The following is a 24,020-nucleotide window of genomic DNA, read 5'->3' as shown; positions in this document are numbered from 1 at the left end:
CAACAACCTAAATGTCATTTTCATTCGTTTTAAATGCTCAACTAACAATGTCCAAAAAAATTAATTGCATAAAAGAATTGACATAAATACTAATATTTTGTACCTGAGACGTGTCTAATAACGTTTAGAGCTCGAATAGTGACCACAACAAAAGTGTCTGTAAATGGAAATAGCAACTTGAGCACACAAACTTACTTTTGCATGCACAACCAAACCTGCAAAGTAGAACACGTCACGTAAATCAATTGTTTACAGACACTCCTGTAAATGGAAATAGTAATTGTTTCTACGTGACACACCCACCCACCAATCCATCACGATTACATTGCAATTAGGGATGTGAATGTGATGGTCTAGTTGATCTAACAGAAATAAGAGAATTAAATTAGAGAGATGAGAAGTGACTCAACAGTCAACACCGAAGAAGAAGAAGAAGCTGTGGAGACAGAGTCGAGATTCTGGAAATAAGGAGTAAACGAATGTTGCAGCGGCACCGCTCTGCTATTTAGATTTGATTTTCTAAGAATGCTTGTATTTCTTTGTTAATTTTTGTATGTTTTCTCTTGATTGATTTTTCTTTTTAATTTTAATGGAGTCGTAAATCAATTAAAATAAAAATTACAACTAAAATAAACGTCACAAATGAGAATGTTAAAAATGATAAATAAAAATTGTAAATGATTTGTATATTTTATGTTTGTAAATGATTTTAAATTCAAATAAAAATTCTTTTGATTTGTATTTTTTACTTGATGGAGGACTCATATGCAATAAACAAAAGTTTATTAAAAAAAAGAAACTCAACATGGACTTACGCTGATGTGTGAATTAAATTAAATTAAATTAAATTAAATTCTATTGGTAAAAAAATGGACTGCACCAAAACAATTCAAAAATGGACTGCATCATAGAAGCACCCATTTTATGATGCGTGACCAAGTTGCTCGTTTTATTTTGAGGTGTTATCATATTATGTGCTGTATAATTTATCATGAGACCGGATTTGTCGACACATTTGACACCAAATCTCAACCGTTTAAATCAATTAATCACACGGCTTAGATTTATTCAATTAACACCTGGCACGTGACCTTCTCTCCAAACTTACATCTTTGAGAATTGAGATTATAGTATCTTTCCTCTTACCCTGTCAATCCAAATTTCTTCTTCGACTCACCGTCAACATCAATGGCAGAGAGGACCTGCACCATGGCCGACAACTTGCTACCAATTGTTATTGAACCATTGTCACAATTCGTTGTTTATAATAGGCCACAAGAAGCATCGCCGTTCACAGTCGTGTATCGTTTTGATGGAGATCTTTTCGTTACCGTCTTCCTCGCTTAACCACCGGAAAGGGTGCATCCCAATTTTATTGCATATTCTTATATGCGAGTGTTTTCCGTCTCCAATTTTATGATTTTTGGTTTTTGTTCTTTCTCCTCAAAAAAATTCTTGACACAAAGATAAAGTGGCGATGGCATATTGGTATCCATGAGTAATGAACATACATGGTCATGAGAAAACCACTTATTACTACGTGATGACGACGTATGCCGGCGGCAAAACCCCAAGAGATAGAAAGGAATGAAAAGGTCACGTGATGTTTTCTTGGATAATTTAATTTTTTTAAAATAAAATATTTTGAGCCGTATGATTAATTTGATTAAACGGTTGAGATGAGGCGGAAAGAATAGCTTCCCCATACGAAGACTTGCTGGAATCGAAGCCAATGCCCGCAGAGCTGAGGGAGGAGCTAATGCCGAAGCATGTGGCGGTGATTATGGACGGGAATAGGAGGTGGGCGAAAATGAGAGGGTTACCACCGTCAGAGGGACATGTAGCCTTAGTGCCGCCGTTGAGAATGGTTGTAAAACTATGTTTATGTTGGGTAATAAAAGGTAGTAAAAAAAAAAGTTGGGGAATAAAGGTTCTCACTGTTATACGTTTTCGCATTTTCTACTGAAAATTTGCTTCGTCCAAAGGTTATAATTTCATATTTTTTTAGTTACTTCCTCTCAAATAAAATATTATTTACATTTAGATTATTTATCAATTTCATTTAAATATATTATCTTTGTAATAAAATATAAAAATATTAAGTTAAAGAAAGTTAATGTATTAAAATTTAAACCAAATATATCAATTATTTTGACCATTTTTTATTATATTTCGATATATAAAAAAAGTATTTTTAAAAAAATTTATTTTTGAGAAATTGTTCAGGATAATAAAAAATTATTAGAAAATAAAACATATAGTATAATACTATCAATTTATGGATTATTTTTTTTACCTCAAAAAAACAATTTAGGGATATTTTTGTATTCAAGATTTTTTACAAAAGGTGGAGTGGCTTACTCTACTTGACTGAATAATTTTTAAGCATTTTATTTAAGCAAAGTATATTTAAGAAAAATTGAACCATTTCAATTTTCAATGTGTTGACTTCACACATTTTCATAAATATTTCACAACAACTTATGAGTACTATTTAAGATACTTAAAGAATGACTGAATGATTAGTCTCTGTAATTACGTGCAGACGATACTCAGTTTATGCCAAAAAAAAATGCCTAAAGATTGACTTCATGACATTCGTTAGTATTTTCCTACTATAAATTCTTAGAATCTTCTTGTAGTTGAGTCTACCGTTAACATCCGTTTCTTACGAATTAAAAGAATAGTAATTTTCTTTGTAAAAAATAGAAAACAACGATTTTTCTATTAAGTAATTTAGATATTAATTTTTAGTAACTTAGAGATAGTTTTTGTGAGTTTTTTTTTAATGGCACGTGATTTATTTCTTTTGTTCTTCTCCTGAGTTTTGATTGGTGGTGCAGTTGGAAGTTGATTTTTTGTTCAGCCTCTTTGAAAGAACAGCAAATTCTGAAATTGAAGCAATCATGAAGTACCAAACCACGACCACTACTAGTTCCATTTTTATTTTTATCGCATAATTATAACCAAATATTTTTATTTTCTTTCTTTTTTGCTACTTCTATCAATTGATCTTAGTTAGACCAACAACTATTTTGTCACACTTTGTAATTAATTTGTAATTCTTTTCTTATAATAGAGAAAGAATTAAAATAACCGTGATTGGAGATACATCAAAGCTCCCAAAGTCTCTACAGAAAACTATAACTATTATTGAAGAGAAGACTAAGGATAACTCAAGACTCCATCTTATTATGGCAATTAACTATATGGTGGAAAATATGATATAGTACAAGCATGTAAAAGTGTAGCCAAAAAAGTGCAAGATGGCATTATTCATTTGGAAGACATTAATGAAAACATAGTTGAAAAAGAATTGAAGACAAATTGTACCGAACTTCCTTATCCGGATTTATTAATCCGGACAAGCGGAGAACTTAGGGTTAGTAATTTCTTGTTATGGCAATTGGCATATACAGAATTTTTCTTTCATAAAAAACTTTGGCCAGATTTTGGGAAAGATGAATTTGTAGAGGCCTTAAAGTCGTTTCAGCAAAGACAAAGACGTTACGGTTTTTTGTCTTAACTACTTTACGTTTTCTAGGAAAAGGAGTCCAAATAATACAAAGTACTTCACCAGCTGCGGACCTAGGGGTGGGCTGAGGTGGGCCGCGGCCCACCCCCACCCTCAAAAAATAATTTTTTTTTATATGTAGGATATTAATTTAAATATATTATTAATGATTTTAAGTCACCCGGTATATATATGTACAAATATTAATATAAATATTAATTTAGAGTATATTATTGATGACTATAAGTAATTCGGTACACATATTAGTTCAAGTATTAGTGTAAATGTTAGTTCATAATTAATTGAATTTATAATAATAGATAAAATTAGCAGTTGAACTAGCGTATATAAATATGAAATGACATAAAAAATATGTTTAATTAATATTAAATTTTTAAAGTCCCATATTTTCACATTTGTTGCAATTTTAGTCCTATCTAAATATTTTTTTATTACTTTTTTGCTGTAAAATTAGCGAATTTTAATGGGAAAAAATTGTGAATTTTGGTCTCAAATTTGATATTTCATCTTTAGATTCAATGTTGGAGACAATAAATCACCTTTATAGCCAAAAATCACAATTTTTAGAGTAAAAATATAGTTTGTTGGTACCAAAATAGTAACATGTGAAAATAGAAGAGCAAAAAATTCAATTTGAAAATAGATTGACTATTTTTCGGCTCACCCACGATATTTTTTCTAGTTCCGCCACTGTACTTCACGTATAATATGGTGATATATTAATGTCTCAGCGTTCGAGAGTCAACTCTCTAATATACAGTACTATACTACTATTTAAAGTATGGTAAAAAAGTTCTGTGTGTATAATGCATTAATCGCTATGTATTAATTATGTATTAATTGATTTCATGATTATTAAATTATTTAAAGTATGGTAAAAAAGTTCTGTGTGCATAATGCATTAATCACTATGTATTAATTGATTTCAGGATTATTAAATAATCTTAATTCAGAGTCATCATATTTAATTTTATTTTAGGGTTATGTTAACAAGTGTTGTCTTTCGGGTACTTTTTTTTGTTTTTTTATATTAAAAATAATGATATTCAATATTCATTTCAATAATCGATAGACTAAATCAGATGCAAATACAAATTCAACATCACTAAAAATAAAAAGGATAAATCTACGAGCAAACTCATAACATCCAAGTTAATATCATACAACGGCAAAATGCCTACAAATAATATGATAAATTTAAAGTCACAAGAATCTCCATACTTCTGATTCTGCAACTAAAAGACTCAATGTCAAAATCACTTATTTAGACTAAAAGTAAGGAAAAAAAGATGTAGAGAGGTGATTTTAGGCAAGAAAAAGACCTAAAACCATCCTCTAACCGGTAGAGGAAGAAGAGAACTCAAAGAAAAAAAATTAGGGCCGACACAAGTGTTTTAAGAGAGAGAGTCTTTCGGGTACTTATTAAGAAAATAAAAATAAAAAAGTAAATTTTACAATGGAATGAACATTTTTTTATATTTTAAAAGAGTTTAAAAAATACACAACGTCAGTGTAAATTCTTACAAAAAATAAGAATGGTTTAATCTCGCATATCATCGTGAAAAAAAAAATCCAATTTTAATAAATTGTTAGTATAAAATAAAGACAAATTTATTCACATATCCCAATAGTCTAGGGGTAAGAATAGAAGATCTTTAAGTATAGAGATGTGAAGAATGGAGGGTTCAAACAAACATATCCCAATCTAACTCATCAAATGTGTCTGTATATAATCTGTAGGCTTCAATATAAAAAAGGTCCCTGCAATTACGACTTGTTTTAATTTTAGCCCCTGCAAAATAAAAAGTTTGATTTTAGTCTCTGCAAAATACCAAAATTTTTAAAAAGGTCTTTGAGGTGAATTTTTGGTTGACATGTCAAGTAATTGATGATTTGGCAGATGCTGACTACGATTTTTGACGACGTGGAATTAACATGTCATTTTCATTTAAAAATAGAAAAACAGAAAATAACATGTCAGATTTTAAAAAAAAGTTGAAAAATAGAAATAGAAACTTAATATACTTACAAAAAAAATTAATATATTAGATATAAAAAAATTTATCAAATATTATAGAAAGAAAAAAAAACACGCAAAGAAGAAAAACTTGTTCATCTTCTTCAAATCGCATAGTTCTTCTTTGTGAGTTCTTCTACTGTTTGTTTTTGTTCATCTCAATTCCGTGTGTTGTTTCGTGTAGGAATCAACGACTACGATTGAATCTGTTTTTCGCGTACGGTTTCGTGTAGGAATCGACGGTTGAGACTGCTTCTTGAGTTCGTGCGACTCTGGTCTTCAATTGCAACTTTGATTCAGGAACCCTAATTTTTGCCTCTTTCTTCTTTGCGTTTTTCTTCTCTGCGTGATTTCTTTCTTTCTATAATCTTTTACTAGTAAAAGGAAGGTTGAGTTGCTCCAAAGCCTTCATTGTGATGATGTGGCACATCTAATAAAATTGCTTACAAAAGGATATATCAATACTAAAAAATGAAAAAATGAAAAATTAAATTAAAAGGGACCAACTAAAATTAAATACTCCTAAAACAAAACGGAAATTGTTCATATAATTTATGATTGTGTTAATCCTCTGGAACTTGAAAGAGCACAACTTTTCATATATAAAAAACGTTTACAAAAATTAAACATATTTGTAGTTGAGTAGTATCCTATATAAATATGCAATAACCTATCCACTTTCTCACATCATGCAATTGTAATACTCATTTTGTGTGTTCATTCTTTAATCTATCAACCTCTTTGTACTGAAATGTGTTTCTTGCTCAAAGGAACTTCAACAAGCTAAGTATCATCGTTTCAAACTCTCATTTTTTTGCGTTATGAGTATATTTTAAAGATTACATAAATTCATTAGTGTGTGTTTCTATATATATATATAGTTACATTCCCAAGCATGCGACTCAATGTTTAAGAAATTGATATACATAGGTATGAGATAATTGTCTTTCATTTAAGTTTGTAAATTATAATTGTTTGATTGCTCTTATGATCTTATAAGACATCATATCTAATAACTTTTTTAATTATCTCTATCTTTTTTCAGGTTGAAAATGGTCATTTAGTGTTTTGTTCCACAGTTGCAAGCTTTAAGTAATTGTTAGAATATTGTATTTATTTTCAATTTTCAAATCTATTTATCTATCTTCTATCTATTAAGCAAGCATTGTGATGATTTGACACCTCTAAAAAATTTCATGCAACTTCTTATTCTAGGTGAATAAATAAATAATATAACTTTTACAATTCTACAACTTTCTATCTATCTATCTATCTATCTATCTATCTATCTATCTATCTATCTATCTATCTATCTATCTATAATAAAAAAAATTGATTTTGGATCATCATCGCTTTATTCAAACAACTATTTGATGATACTCTTCAAATTTTTCATTGGCTTTTCTTATAGGATTGAAGCTGAAGTCACTATATATTTAGATTAACCAAATCTTTTTCCATTATTTTATTTCATAATATTGTGGATATTACATTGTATATGTGCTAAAACTTTCTGGTAAAAAAAAAAGTGCTAAAACTACAACCGTCTTTATGTTCTACATTTTTCATTCATAATCATTATGAATTATGTCTTCTAATAATTGTGGATTACGTTTTTCTATAATGGAGTTATGTGTGCGGTCAAAATCAACATGCATTTTTTGGAGCTAGATATATGACCAATAACATGTATGTGACGGTTCGTCTTCAACAAGATGTGTATTTTACTCTTGGTTATTTTGAAGCCTCCATATTTTTGCCTATGTAGCATGCTTTAGAGAAAATTTTCTCTAGCTATATTTAAACATTACTCTAAAATTTATTTTGTGTCCATTTCATCATCCAAATCATTGGTCTTGAGACTAACATAAATTATATCTAGGCAGATTATAATGGGTTTAAAACAAATGCAAATATTGTAAAAAATAAAATGCAAGTAACCTATAATATTACGTTTATATATGGTATATTATATCTATGCATACCTTGGAAGTATTGGAAATTAATAAGTAACAAATAATGTAAATTAATGGTGCTAAAATAAAAAAAGAGGATCAAAATTATAAAAGAAAAAAAATGAAAATACGTCACTAAAGTATGTATATATAAATTATATGTATGCTCAACATAAAAAATATACTATGTATATATAATGACATTTACTATTCTTATTCATTATTCAAAGGTTACATATTATTCACCTTCTATTAGAATGAAATAACTTTTTGCATTGAATACCTTATGGGTTGATGGTTACATTTCAAGTATTGGTTTTTGTGGTAGTTGATGAGTCAATCTCTTGAATATCAGTTACGTTATTCAATGATTAAAAAATTATATTAGTTTACATATATGTCTTTTATTGTTTATAAATTTCAATTTTTTATACGTTCTCAAAATCTTTCAAGACATTAACTCTAATAATTTTCATGTGTAACCAGGTTACTGGATTTATAAATTGTATCTTTTATATTGCTTTTAAGATCTTGCAAGACTACAATTCGATCTAATAATTTTTTGTGCATAATATTTTGAGAATATGATTTAAGAGTACTGCTTTGTATTATAAAAAAAAAGTACCCCTCTATAAAAAAAGAGTATTGCATTCTAATAAGCACTACTAAACTATACTGAAAACCCGAATAAAAATTATTCAATAGCAAAAGACAAAAAAAAATGAGGGGACAAAAAAATCATTAAAAAAAATGAAAGATAAAAAAAAATGAATTAAGCATAGTAAAAAGAAGATAAATAAAACCGCTAGCTAAAAACATTATGAAAATTTTTGACCAATAAAATATGGGATATAAATATTCTACCAGGTGAATGTTTGAGAAGAAACTTCAATAGAAACAATTTATTATCAGACCAAGAATCGTCTTTTTTATAAATCTGAGAGACCTTAAATTGTGTGAAGGGGTAGAGTAAATAGTTATAATTTTTCAAGATTAAGATGAAAAATCATCAACTATATAAATTGTTGATGCTCATACGTCAAAATAAATTTTAGAAATTGTAGAAACCGTAGATATTAAAACATAATTACATGCAAAATAATAAGGTGATTTAGATAATCTCATTCTTTACATATAGTGTGTGCATGTGATCTGAAATTCACTAAAAATTCCAAAATTATTGATTTGATTTAAATAATAATGCAAATATTTAAATAAAATAAGTACATATTCTATAAAGTGTTAAAAAAATGTTTAAGTTACGGCTCAAAATAAAATAGTGAGATGTTTGTAAGAAAAATATAACATTTTTTAAAGCAAATAATAAGATGACATGTGAAATTCTTCTAAAATAATAAACTTTCTTTACCTGAGCCAAATAACTAAGCCTAAATTCATATATATGAAATCATCATCCAAACTTATATATTGGCAACAAAAAATATTCACATTTATAACAAAAATAAACTAAGATCTTATAAAGAAAATCAACATCCAAACTAAGATCTTATTGGAAAAAAAATACATCAAAAATAAAAAGCAAAGTGGTACATGTGACTATACAGTTGCAATTCATATAAAAAAAACTAAGATCTTATACGATTACACTATTAAAATAAAATATGATTCTAAAATATTATAAGAGATCTATTACATTAAATTATAAACAAAACTACGATATAAATTAATGAAAAATCTCATATTTCTAAACAACTTTTTTTTAAAAAATTTATACTTATATACTAATATTAAATATAATCATATTTTAAATTAATGTCTATCTTTTAACTATATATGATTATACTTATCACAATTATTATTTTTTATTTATAAAAATATTTTAATTATATATTTTAATCGAACCCGTGCAACGCACGGGTTTATCCCTAGTTAACATATAATTAACCAAATCATACGCTTATATTCTAAAGTTTGATTTTGAAACATATAATTAATTTCACGTTAGTCACGTGACTTATTGAATTTTATCCATATTGTGACTATAATCATATGTACTAAGGCATGTTCTTGTTACATGAATATTTGATGTGCATGGAAAAATTGTTTTTGGAAAACTATCGTTTAATTTGATCATAGGCAATTCATAATATTTTTTCACTCAGCAATAATTATTTGAGATGATTGTGTAGAGTGTAAACACTTTCTAAAGCTAGAAACTAAATTTATAAGTAAGAATATAAATTGATGAAATCATGCATATAAGTTATTGTGTACTTCTTTTAGGGGAGTGGATTACATGCGTGATATTACCATCCAGTTTAATCACAACCCTACAAAAAAATAGAGAGAAAAAATTTGAAAAAAGAGATGATGGTTGATGGTTCAGATTAAAACATTAGGGTATCCAGTGAAAATTCCACTAGAGGGGATCCATTCCCTTCTAAAGTTAGATTTTGAAACATATAATTAATGTAAATGAAACGAAACTAAGAAGGGAGAAACAGAATATACCTCCAAGAAACTGTGAATTGTTTTTCTGCCACACCGAACTATTACATCATTCAAATGTGTTGTTTAGTAATTGTCAAACCTATCCAATACTTTGATATGCTATCAGATGGTTAAGCATCTGTTCTGTTATCTGTTGTTACAGTTGTAAGGCAGTTAGGCAGTTAGTTAGTCAGTTGACAGTTAAGCATTGCAGTTAGTTAGTTACTTAGAGAGGTAGTTACCCTGTATAGTCTATAAATACAGTTGTAATCTCACATTTCTTTTACCCTCTCAGAACCTCTTGTAAACGTTTCTCATATTCTGTAATCAATAAAACTCTTTTCTTTCTCCCTAAATTCTGTTCTTCTTCAATAACACAAAGTGTGTGTGTTTGTTCTCCAACAAATTGGTTTCTAGAGCCTTTTGGTTCATTGTGTAGCATCACAAGATTCAGGTTCTTGGGTGAGATTGTCAACATTCAGAGGCAATGACAAGTGGCAATGGTGGTTTACCCAACAATCTTCCGATTCTTGATGGAAAGAATTGGGAACGATGGAACAAGCAAATGAAATCTCTGTTTGGGTTTCAAGATACACTAGAAGTGGTGATTAATGGTGTTGCAGCATTACCTGCAAATGCAAATGCAGAGGCAAGAAACAATCACAGAGATTTGAAAAAGAAAGATTGCAAGGCAATGTATGCAATTCAGGCTGCACTAGATTCAGCAAATTTTGATAAGATCTCTCATGCTGAAACATCTAAAGAAGCATAGGATATCTTGGTGAAGTATTATGATGGTGGAGAAAAGGGGAAAGCTGTGAAACTACAATCATTGAGGAGGCAGTATGAATTACTGCAAATGGACAACAATGAATCGATTGGATCTTATGCATCAAAGGTTCAAGCACTGGTTCACACCATGAAAGAGCTGCGGTGAAGAAATCTCTGAGAAGATGATTGTTGAAAAGGTAATGAGAACCTTAACCCCTAATTTTGATCATGTTATTGTTGCTATCCAAGAAGCTGGTACAGTAGTAGACATAAAATTGGAAGATTTGGTTGGTTCTTTAGAAGCACATGAATTGATGCTTAATGAGATAAAGGGTGTACAAGAATCTGTACAAGCGTTGAAAGCTCAAACATTCAAGAAGAATGGTGGCTACAAAGAAAAGAATAAGTCCAAGAATGCTTCATAAAACCAGCAGAAACTTGATGAAAAATTTGAATCATTCAAGAAAGGAGGAGTATCATCAAATTTGAATCCAATGAAAAAGGATAAGAGTCGCATTCAATGTTACAATTGCCAGAAATGGGGTCATTATGAATCTGAATGCAGATCAAAGAAGGCAAAAGACAGCGATGATGAAGCAAACTTAGTGAAAGAAGACTCAGATGAAGGTAAAGGTATTGTAACCTTCATGGCTGCTATGTCAGATCGAAGATAAAGTTGCTAGTGGAGCATGGTTCTTGGACACAAGGTGTTCAAATCATATGACCGGTCATAAAGACTGGCTGATCAAATTTGATGACACAAGAAAAAGCAAAGTGAAACTAGCAGATGGTAGGTCCATACAAGCAGAAGGCACTGGGAACATGGTGATCAAGAGAAAGAATGGTAGTTCTACCATAGTTGAAAACATCTTGTTTGTACCAGGTATGGATGTAACTTGCTTAGTGTTGGTCAATTGATAGAGAAAGACTTCTCAGTCAGTATAAAGAATGAAAATTTTGAACTCTATGATCCTGCAAACATGTTAGTATTGAGGTCACCTTTGGCTAAGAATAGAACTTTCAAAACTATGATCAACAATGCTACAGTAGAATGCATGAAAGTTGTTTCAGAAGATAAACAAAATTGGTTATGGCATTTGAGATTTGGCCATTTGAATTTTAAATATATGAACCAGTTAGCAAGTAAGGAGATGGTAGCAAGATTGCCTAGAATTCAGATGCCAGACAAGATTTCTGATGGTTGCTTAGTAGGCAAGGAAGCCAGGAATGTATTCACAAAATCTTTGCCACTAAGATCAGCAAATGTTTTGGAAGTTATACACTCAGATGTGTGTGGGCCATTTGATGTTAAATCACTTGGTGGAAACAGGTACTTCATAACATTTGTGGATGAATTCAGCATAAAAATGTGGGTTTACCTGATAAAGTCAAAAGATGAAGCATTTGATGTGTTCAAAAGATTCAAGGCTTTGGTAGAGAATCAAAGCAGCAAGAGAATTAAAATTCTCAGAACTGATGGAAGAGGTGAGTATACTTCAAGAAGGTTTGAGTCATTTTGTGAAGAGAATGACATTGAACATAAAGTCACAACTCCATACACACCTCAACACAATGGCTTGGCTGAGAGAAGGAATAGAACAATACTTGACATGGCTAGATGCATGGTGAAGCATCGAAATCTGCCTAAGTCATTTTGGGGTGAAGCTATAAGTACTACAGTGTATGTGCTAAACAGATGCCCTACAAAGAAACTCAAAGAAAAAGTACCAGAAGAAGTATGGAGTGGCAAAAAGCCTAGTGAGTCACTTTAAGGTCTTTGGTGCATTGTGCTACAAGCATGTACCAGAAGCAAGGAGGACTAAGCTGGATGATAGAAGTGAATCAATGATTATAGTTGGGTATCATGCAACTGGTGCATACGAGCTGTATGACCCTAAGTCAAAGAAAATGACATTCAGTAGAGATGTCATAGTTGATGAAGCAAAATCCTGGGATTGGATTTCTGGCAGTAGCAGTAGCAGGCCAGTGCTAAGCACAACAGAAGATGAAGACAGTGATAGTGACTGTACTGTTGAGACTGATGTGGAAGCAGATGGTGAAGCACCAGAACCAGAAATTGAGGTCAATATAGGAACAAGAGCCAGATCAATAAGGGCTAGAGACCCTAGTGTTGAGACAGATGTTGAAACAGTTGTTGAAGTATCAGAAACAAAATCAGAAATTGAGGCTAATGTAGAAACAAGAGTCAAATCAATAAGAACAAGAGACTCTAATGCTCATACAGAGGTTGAAGCATCAAAAGTTGAGGCTAGTGTAGAAACAAAATCCAGATCAAAAAGGAAAAGACAAGTTCCAGCCAGATGGCAAGAATGTGAGCTTGCAGATGACAGTGAAGTCAATAAAGAAGGTGAATTAATGCAGTGTGCATTATTGGCTGATAAACCAGTAACCGATTCTAAAATGACAGGTGTAGGCATAGTATCTTGTTTCTTAAGAAAAGAATTTCTGAGAACTACAAGAGGGTTAATGCTACATCAAAAGAAGTATGCTGGAGAAATATTGAGAAGATTCAATATGGTTGAAAGTAAGCCATATATGGAACTGAATCTCAAGCCAGAAAAGATTCAAAGTGGAGAAGCAGATTGTAAAATCAAAGTGAAGAATCAAAGTAAGGATCCTACAATGTTCAAGCAGTTTGCTAGATGTTTGAGATATCTGTGCAAGAGTAGGCCATATATATGCTTGGTTAAGGGCTTAGTGAGTAGATTCATGGAAGATCCTAGAAAGTTAGATATGGACAATGCAGTCAGAAGAATTCTGAGATACATTGCATGGATCAAACACATTGAGGCAAGGTTTCACTTTCTAAGGGAGCAAGTCAATCCAGGAAGCCTAGAAGTGGAGCATTGTGCAACTGGTTCTCAGGTTGCAGATATTTTGACAAAGAGTTTGAAAACAAACAGGTTTTTGAGCTTAAGGAATTCACTTGGAGTGTTTCAAGTTAGGAACTGATGTATAGGTTTGAAATTAAGGGAGCATATTGTTTAGTAATTGTCAAACCTATCCAATACTGTGATGTTCTATCAGATGGTTAAGCATCTGTTCTGTTATCTGTTGTTATAGTTGTAAGGCAGTTAGGCAACTAGTTAGTCAGTTGACAGTTAAGCATTGCAATTATGAGTTGTCATTCTTACTCTTCTGCTACTAAAGTAACCAACGTTATAAAAATGAGAAATTTTAAGGAAAAAAATACCGTACATGAAATTCAAGATTTTTACTTGTCCGCTACGTTATAAAAATGTGAAATTTGAGTAGAGAAAAAAAAAAGTCCTATCATGAATTTCAAGATTTTTATAACGTCCGATACTTGTATGCTACTTCTGCTACTTAAGTAGCGGATTTTTATAAAAATGAGAATTTGAAGAAAAAAAAATACCCTCCTAACATGAAATTTTCTCATTTTTATAACGTTTGCTACTTAAATAGCAAACATGAATATTTTGGTAATTTTGTATGGTGTGCGAGAAAATGGATAGAGTGGTAAAATAAAATCTTTGTTTTTAAATGAGGAGTATTTTAAGGGCGCGTTTGAAACAATTTTGGTTTTTAGTTTTTAAAATGTGTTTTAGAAAATTGTTTTTAAGAAGAGAAAAGCAAAACTTCTTGAATATGTTTTACTTTTTTAGTTTTAAAAATTGATAATTAGAAGACAATTTTTGAAAATACATTTGCAAAATTGGATTACCAATCAAGTTTTTTAGTTTTTAATTTTTAAAAGATAAAAAACTGTTTTGAGAAATGAATCAAACAAACTCTAAGTATTTCGTTTCGCGCTCCCAACTTTCTCGTGCGTCTCTAGACTTTAAGTTTTATCGTCTTGCTATTTAACCTAAAATTTATTAACTATTTTTATTAACTAAAATTGTACTACTTTTATAAACTATTTTTCAATAAATTGCTTTAACAAATTTATGAATAATATACAAATTTTTTTTTAAAAATTTTAAAAAAGTTGATTTTTTCTTATTTTTTTCAAACAAACGGATCTTATATAGCCTAAAATATAAACGAGTTCTAACGGCCCCTAGATCCCAAACAAAGACAGACGGTTGTTTCTGATAAAATTCCCTTCTCCCCGTTTCGCAAGAATCTCCTGTACTAACGTGATATGCTTTCGCACAATTCCTCTGCAGAACCATTTCACAGGTATCAGGGTTCTTTCTCCCCTCACTTTCACTCATTCCCAAAAATCGGAACTATATATCCATTTGATTTTAATGATCTCACTATATATAATAATCTTTGTATTGTTCTTTTCTCAATTCCAACTTAAAATTAAATCTCATTTTATTGCACACAACCTGTTTGACATAATTCCCAACCTAGTCCTATACTCTATTATAAAGCTTTTGCCCTAACCCAAAACCCTCATTCTCTCTGTTTTTGCTTATGTTTTCTAGGTAAAGAGACATGAACCCATTAACACTTGTGAAACGGATTCAGAAAATCAATTCAAGAGAAGCTGCATTAAACATCAGCGAAGAAGCTTCGTGGCATACTAAATACAAAGATTCTGCTTATGTTTTTGTTGGTGGGATTCCCTTTGATCTTACTGAGGGTGATTTGCTAGCTGTTTTTGCTCAGTATGTAATCTTTTCATGCATTTTTTTTTCTTTGTTTATGTTAAATGTTAATATGATTTTGTTTTGAAGATGCCAACTTTATTTGGTTTTGGTGATATCCAGATGTGGGGAGGTTGTTGATGTTAATTTAGTTAGAGACAAAGGTACTGGAAAATCAAAGGGTTTTGCATTTATTGCATTTGAAGATCAAAGAAGCACTAATCTTGCTGTTGGTTGGTCTCTCTATCCTATAATTTTAAAATTTGTTTTTATTTACTTGACCTTAAATGTGTGAGTCATCGTCACTATTATCCTTGAATGAATTGAAATTACAAAAAAATCCCAAAGGTTTCTTTTGTTAAAAAATTTATGGATCAAATTGAATAATGAAAGACACATGTGAGGACCAAACTAACTAATAAAAGACACATTAAACTATTAAAGGACCAAACTGACTATTGATAGAAGCATTCATATATGTTTTCTTAATTTTGATACATTCAAGTACTATCTTGACGACACAACACGTTTAAGTAATGAAATAACTATTTACTCTTTAATTATATGTTTTTTCAGGGATTTAATGCTGAATTGCGTTGTAATGTTTGGTTTTGTCTCTCAGATAATCTGAATGGAGCTCAGGTTTTAGGTAGGATTATTAGAGTTGATCATGTTGATAAGTATAAGAAGAAAGAAGAGGAAGATGAAGAGACAGAGAGGCAGAAAAGGGAGGCACGTGGTGTTTGTCGAGCTTTTCAAAGAGGGGAATGTACTCGTGGAGCTGGATGCAAATTTTCTCATGATGAGCAAGTAAGTGAAGAATTTAAAATCATGCCACAAAGGAATTTGAATTCTTAATTTATTTATTTTTTTAAAATTGTGTATTAATATATGCTAGTTCTACTACTCCCATGATCTTGAAAATTTGATTATTGAAGTTTGACTTTTTGCAAAATATAATAAAAGTGTTCATCTGCTATGCCTTTTGGCTTAATTGCATGAAGTATTTGTGTTTGATTGTTGGAGTGAATTTTGTATTGGTTGTAGCTTTGGCTGTTGATCTGTCTCTGCTAACATTGAAAGTTCAGCATTTTAGTTAATAAGTTGATTACTTCTAGTTATATTACACACACCTATAACCTTAATGATTGTCTTGTTTTCTCTTTCAATACATATACAGAACATCAAATATTTGTTTCTGATTGGTAGGCTTGCTGTCTGGTATCTCTTTCAACGTACACGTGTTTTGCCTGGTTTAATGAATTTCTTCGTACCCACATACACATTAAGTTAGAATGTGTTGATTCCAGGTGGAATTCTTGGACACCTATATACTTATTACACCTAATAGCTTTTTGTATAATACAAAATTAACCATTTTCACTTATTCCTCCAGTCAAAGAGAGCTCAATACCGGAAAATCCTATTTTCCCTTTATTCTGAAACCTTATACTGATTGGAAACTAGAACATTTATGGTCATATCATATGTAAGCAAATTTTCCAAGTAGAGCAGAGCAGAATGGTAGGTGTAAAAGTTGAACAATGAATTTTCACACTGAGGTTTGATGACTAAAACTTTGCTATCACCTTGATTTTGATGATTAGTATATTCCTTTACACTAAACTTTATATGAAGTTGTAGTTGAATCGCAGTGCACAGTTTTGTGGTTATTTTAAAATGGTATCTTTAAGCTTCAGTTTGTTTGCCGATCAAAAAAAAAAACTTCAGTTTGTTTCAATTATGCTTTTGGGGGCTTTATGGTATACAACTTAATTAAGCGCTTATCATGAAATCTTTATCTACAAATTGTTTCCACAGTTAAGTAGAGGATGAGGGGAAACTTTGCATAAGTTATTTGTATGAGTTGTTTCTATATTTCTATAAGCTACTCTAGGGAGCTTATGAAAATCAGCTAAAAGCAACTTCTGGATGTCATAAAATATTTCCATTAGCTCTTCCAAACTTATACTCAAGTGCTTATGTTATAAGATAATTCCATGTAGCTGTAAGCTTTTGTCAATGCCCCCTATAATACTGATAAGCTCTTGTGCTCTTGCAATGGCCTTATTCTATGATAACCAGTAATGGGATATTTAAAAATGATTAAAATTAGTAAATAATCTTGGTTCGGAACCTCCCGTCTGCATATCGGGGAAGTTGAACTGGGAATACGAATTTTAACCTCTATCCGATATTTTGTGAATTTCTTAATATTTTTAGTATATTATTATAATAAACTAATTCCAACCTTGATAGTATTGCAATTGAATTGCCACCAAGTTTTGATAGTGATTCGAGGACCAAGACCTAGTATCAACATATAGACATGGCACAATGATGGCATGAATCTCACTTTTCTGAATGTGTTTTTCGAACCCAGAAATTCAAATAAACTCAAATGAAGTTTTGATTAGGAAGTAGGCTGCTGATAGAACCCAAAAATCAAAGAGGAAAATGTGTGTTTATTATTGACTGATAATGGAGCTCAAAGGCTCTACAATGGAAAATAACAGAATGCAAGAGATAAACCAGAGTCAAAGACTCCTATTCTAGAGCAAAGCTCCTAACCAGAGAGAAAACTCTCCTAACCAACTCTAACAATATTTCTCCTTGAAATGAATTACTTTCCCTCCTTTCATCTCTCTTATAACCCCATTCATGTGACATCAGCGTCATCTCACTAACTAACTTCTATTTTCTCTTCCAGGTTCCTATCAAGCTGCTATACTACTCTTTCACCGAACTTACTGAATTATATTTGGAAGCTCATTGTCAGTAGTAGGATGAAGTTAGTGTCTCCCATGCTATAACCCAAGCAATGAAAATAGAAGTTGATACAGCGACCTCTGATTGTACTGCATAACTGTAGACATGCTTAATGCCTTCTAAGTTCTTATTACTTGAAATCTGAATTTATTTGTCTTCAACACCCTGTTGTGTGTAATTCTTTGATGCTTCTTTATCTTCCCGGTTTTTTCTTTTTTGTATAGTTTATACGTTTTTCTTTACTTATGGTTGAAGCTTTAAAGTTGTTTATGTTATAAAAGTTGCTGATATGTGGAATTGATCCTTCTACTGCTGCTTAGATGCAGATGATATTTCCTGCTAACTTATTGTATGCTTTCAGTTCTTCACTGATTGTGTTATCCTTTTGTAGAGAGCTGCAAATACCGGTTGGGGTGAGAATGGCAACGCAAAATGGGATAATGACAAATATGATGGTCCCAAGAAAGAAAGAAGATATGACAACAACCAATCAAATCGCATTCCAGAAACTAGAGACAGAGATTCACGCCCCAAAGCCCATGGCAATGAGATGGAATTAGACAAGCAAAGTGATAGAAGAGAGGAAAAGAAGTTATGGAGGCATGATGACGATGATAAATTTGAGGGAAGAGAAAATACCAGTAGAAGAGAAACAAATAGACCAAGAAGGCATGGTGGCGATGAATTTGAACATCGGTCAAGAGAAGATCGACATAGGAGAGAAGAAAAAAGATCAAGGGATGGTTACGATGGTAGGGAATCTGAGCCAAGAGATAACAGAAGGGAAGACAGGAGGTCAACAAAACGAGATGATGTCGAGTTTGAATCCAAGTCAAGAGATTCTGATGTAAGAGATGATAAAAGACCAAATAGGCAGGATGTTGATGATTTTCGAAGCAAGTCAAGAGAACATGGTAATAGGGAAGAGAGGAGATCAAGAAAGCACACTGAAGACGAATCTGTGCCGAGGTCAAGAGAAGATCATGATAGGAAGCAAGATAACAGATCATATAGAAATGATACTGATCGATCTGACTCAAAAGGAAGATACGAATCTGAACGAAGAAAAGAAAAGAGGTCCGGAAGGTAGTGACAATTTTGAGGCCTGGGTTTATCGCGGACAAGAATGAGTATTGTAGTAAGTCCTGTGAGGCTGTGACATTTGATAACCTGAATTTTGGCTCGTTCCTTATAATATTTATATGGAAAATGCTAACTAATGTCCCTGAGGCACTAATTAAGGAATCGAATATGGTAATGTTATCTTAGTCATTTTGTTTGTCATATGATTTACTTGTTAAACTGTCATAAGAGCTAGCAGTAATGATTTTCCTTTTGGAGTGACTGAGTTTGTTAAATATTGTTTTGCTCCATGGTGTCTAACTACCAATGCTAATGCATAACTAGAAGTTTTTTTTTTGTTTTATTTATTTATTAGTCATTTGTGTATAACTAAACGTTTATACACAAAAGTAAAGACCTGTTAACATTGGTAATAATTTTATTAGTATATCCCCTCCTAACTCATTCCTGGCTCCAACTCTGACTAGACCTTCCTTTTGCACCAGTTTAAACTTGATTTCAAATTCTAAATTAAACTTGAAACTAATTTGTTTAACAAGTTTTATTTTTAATCCAAACTCATCTTATCTTTATCACGAACTGTGTTCAACTGATTAACTGTCAAAGTGAGTATTGAACGAATTTTGAGTTAGTTACATTTATTGTCTGCCTTGCATAAATATGTGGTTATCTTCAACTTTTTCTTTCTTTGCTGTTATGAAAACTCTATTATTCTAGCTGGTTATTCACACTAGCCGCTATGAAAACTCAATATTATTCAAATTAGTCGTTATTTATACTAGCTGTTATACAACCTCAATATTATTCAAATTAGTTGTTATTCTAATTGACCGTTATGCAAATTCAACGGTATTCAAACTAGCTGTTATGCAAACTAAATATTATTCAAACTAGTCGTTGTACAAACTCATTATTATTCAAATTAGTCATTATTCAAACTAGCCATTGCGCAAACTCAATATTATTAAAACCAACCATTATTCAATCTTAATGTTATTTTAACTAGTTATTCAAACTAGCCCTTATACAAACTCAATATCATTCAAATTAGTTGTTATTCAAACTAGCAACTATGCAAAATCAATAATACTCAAACTAGTCATTATTCTAACTAGTTATTCAAACTAGCCGTTATACAAATTCAATATTATTCAAATTATCCGTTATTAAAACTAGCCGTTATGCAAAACTCAATATTATTCAAACTAGCCATTATTCAAATTCAGGCTAGTGCTAGGGTGGATCATTTTCACAAGTCCACCGTTGACGAGTGCTTAAAATTATCAAAAATTCTAATTCAATCGTATTCTAGCTAGTTATTCAAACTACCCATTAGACAAACTCAGTATTATTCAAATTAGTCGTTATTCAAACTAGCCGTTATGCAAACTCAATAATATCCATATTAGCTATTATTCAAACTCAATATCATTCAAATTAGTCGTTAATTATTCAAACTAGCCGTCAAGCAAACTCAATATTATTCCAACTAGTTATTCTAACTAACCATTATGTAAACTCGGAATTATTCAAATTAGTCGTTATTCAAACTACCACATTATGCAAACTCAATGTTATTTAAACAAGCTTTTATTCAAAATCAACATTATTTCTATAAATGCTCTTAAGCTTCACAATACTTCCCAGCTTCTCCCTCTCTCTACAATTTATTATCGTATTATCTTCAATATTAAACTTCTTTTCACATGGATTTGGATCCTACTAATTCTTCCCACGTAGCAAAAATGTTCATGGATTTTATGAATGATGGCACGGAAGAAAAACTTTTGAGACTTTACATTGAACAAGCACAAGAAGAAGCTGCTGCAGACAGCTCCAGCAGGCGTAGACGCCGAAGAAAGAAAATAGAGAGGAATTATGACGCAGGACATGATTCCAACTCAACAAAGCAAGATGATGCTGAGCTTGATCCAAAATCAAGAGATTCTGATGTAAGAGAAGATAAAAGACAGAGTAGGCTGGAAATTGGTGATACTGAAAGCAGCACAAATATAGAACACCATGGTAACAGGAAAGATAGGAGATCAAGAAAACACACGGAAGAAGATGAATCTGTGCCTAGATCAAGAGAAGATCATGGATTCATGACAGGAAGCAAGATAAGAGATCTGGATACGATTCTGACCGAAGAGAAGAAAAGAGGTCAGGATTCTCAGGGTTTGTCATGGACAAGAATGAATGTTGGAGTAAGTCTAGTGACATGAAATGTTGTTCGTTCCATGTAATATTTTCATAGTCATTTTGTTTGTAATGTGATGAATTACTTGCAACACGCAGTAATTGTGTTAAATCCAAATCCGATGGTTTACTTGCACTGTCTGGGAACAATAATGACTCTTCTGTTTGTAATTGTACCTTCTGTTTGAACAAGTTATGATTTATGTTCAAATTCTGAATTTGACTTACATTGAACTATACATTATTCGAGTTCAATGCATTTATTTAACCGTAAATTTAACAAGTTTACGTTTTAGTCCAAATTCAAGTTATTTAGTTCAGATGCATTCCAACCGTAAATTTACCGAAGCTACAAAATGCACAAACACACCGTCTTTTGCTTAGGTAGCACAATGATTTATTTTGAAATTTTTTTATAATAAAAAAAATTTACTTGTGCTTGAAATCTGACTAAGTTACCACATCATATCTGGGAGGAAAACTGAATAACAAAGACTTAAAAAATGTGGGTAGTTTATCTGAAGCTCGGGAGGAAAATTTGATAAGAAAGACCTCCATGAATTGTGCTTATCTTGGAGCATCGATAAATAGTTTAACAGGACACCTATTATTAGTGTTGAGCAAGTATTTGAAGTGCTTCAACCTCACGCAAAAATCAAGAGCTTAAAAATACTTAACTATGACGGATCATGCTTCCCCTATTGGATAAGAATTCTTAGTAGTTTAGTTTCTCTTGAACTTAGTTTTGCAACAACTTGGTACCAGTTTCGCATCTTGGTAAAATACAATCTTTAAAAAGTCTCAAATTATACGACATGGATCATGTGAAATTCATGGATGATGATGAACCCCGTGATGGTATGGATGTGGGTGTTTTTCCATCTCTAGTCTCTAGAAGAACTTGAATTAGAAAGGTTACCAAACGTAGAACGGTTTATGATCGTGGAAAGAGGGGAGATGTTTCCTCTACTTTTTGTGTTGAACATCGACCATTGCCCTAAACTTGAGTTGCCATGTCTTGCATCCCTTAAAAACCTCTATGTCAGAGGATGTAACAATGAGTTACTGAGGTCAATCTCTAGCTTCTGTGGTGTTACCACCCTTACCCTTTATGGAGGTAACGAAATAACATCCTTCCTGTTGTGAATTCTTTAATAATCACACCAATAATCTTGATGTGTGGAGCAAATCGAATAAGCAATCAAAACGTGGAAATAGCAATAATAATCACGAACAAAAGATAAGTAATAAAACTGTAAAGAACACGAAGCAATTGTTTACCCAGTTCAGTCAAAACCGACCTACTCTGGGGGAGAGAGCCACTCTCCGTTCCACTATCAATGAAAATCTTGATTACAACGATTCAATACAAAAGAGTTGCAAGAATTAGACTTCAATCCTAATTCTACCCTTTTCCCAAATCTCTTCCCGTGACCAAGAGATTTCAATGATAAGTGATTACAAGATGAAAGAATCAACACCCAAAACCTAGAGATGAACCAAGAGTAACCCTCTTAACCCTAGCCGCCGTTTTGGTGAAAGAAACCCTCAAAACTTGTCCTGAAAAAACAGAAAATGTGACCCTTTAAATACCCTGCAGCGATTTCCGCCCGAGGCGCAGCTTTTTCCGCCTGAGGCGTAATTTCCGCCTGAAACACCAAAATTTCCGCCTGGGGCGCCAAAACAGAGAGCCCCCTTTTTCCTGCTTCAAATTTCCGCCCGAAACACAGGTTTTCCGCCCGGGGCGGAAAACAGCAGACTAGTGTTGTTTTTCCTTCACGTTTTCAAGGCAATTTGCAACAATCTCCACCTTGCCTTTAAAACGATGGTGATGCCAACTTCCCATCAACCACCGTGCTGCTCTCTCCACTTGTTTACACCATACCCTCTTCGGCCCCCGGAGTCTACCTCTCCGTACTCCCGAAAAATGCTTGCCTCCAATTGCCCTTGGATTTTTAGGACAATACACAAGCTAAACCATACCCTCTTCAAACCCCGGATTGTAGCTTTTCGTACTCTTGAAGATATGCTTGCCTCCAACCAACCTTGGAATTTTTAGGTGGTTTCACAAGCTGCAACCTCAAACTCTCCTTGTGTCCAACTACCTCCAGCAGTCTAGCAAGTTACCAAGCTTGATCACCGTTGCTTCCACACAAGGTCTTCATAGCCATACCACTTTGGTGTACCTCCACCTCAAACCGAGATTCCTCCACCAAAGCCTTAAACCGGTATATCCACAATGTCTTCCACCTTGTAACGTAAAACTTTTTCAACTACTCCGAAACACACATCAAGTCATTGTTAGTCTCCAACACTTCCCGGTTTAGTTCCACCACCTAGTAAACTTCATTTCACTAGTACAACTAAAACCAACCAATGTCACTAACAACCAACCGAAGTTTCACAACTTATCCACACCATGAGAATCACAACTAGTAACAAAGCTCAAGAACAATACCTCGCATTGTGTGAAAGAAATTCAACCATACCTTGAACCTTATAAGCTTTCCCGTCGCCAAGATGAACAAACTCCACCTTCAACTAGCTCTAGGGCTTCAAAGTACTCCTTCCTCAAAACACATGTGATCGGAGCATCCAAAGTTCATGACTTCAACTCCATTGATTCCCAACTTCACCACACTAGCACATCCGCATTC

At 32.3% G+C, this 24,020-nt stretch overlaps 1 protein-coding gene and 1 pseudogene across 1 annotated transcript; both read left to right on the top strand.

Annotated features, from left to right (window-relative positions):
* The first annotated feature begins 1,732 nt into the window (after window positions 1-1,732).
* On the top strand, window positions 1,733-3,526 carry LOC123922437 (annotated as a pseudogene).
* An 11,198-nt stretch (window positions 3,527-14,724) lies between these two features.
* On the top strand, window positions 14,725-19,439 carry LOC123881799 (zinc finger CCCH domain-containing protein 25-like). The gene is made up of 5 exons (XM_045930541.1): window positions 14,725-14,896; window positions 15,151-15,333; window positions 15,436-15,545; window positions 15,935-16,122; window positions 18,473-19,439. The coding sequence occupies exons 2-5, from the start codon at window positions 15,161-15,163 to the stop codon at window positions 19,169-19,171; spliced, it is 1,170 nt and encodes a 389-aa protein (XP_045786497.1). The 5' UTR covers window positions 14,725-14,896; window positions 15,151-15,160; the 3' UTR covers window positions 19,172-19,439.
* Window positions 19,440-24,020: the final 4,581 nt, after the last annotated feature.

Source organism: Trifolium pratense, linkage group LG4 (assembly GCF_020283565.1).
Source record: "Trifolium pratense cultivar HEN17-A07 linkage group LG4, ARS_RC_1.1, whole genome shotgun sequence".
NCBI classification, from domain to species: domain Eukaryota; kingdom Viridiplantae; phylum Streptophyta; class Magnoliopsida; order Fabales; family Fabaceae; genus Trifolium; species Trifolium pratense.
This window is presented reverse-complemented; position numbering and strand designations above follow the sequence as displayed.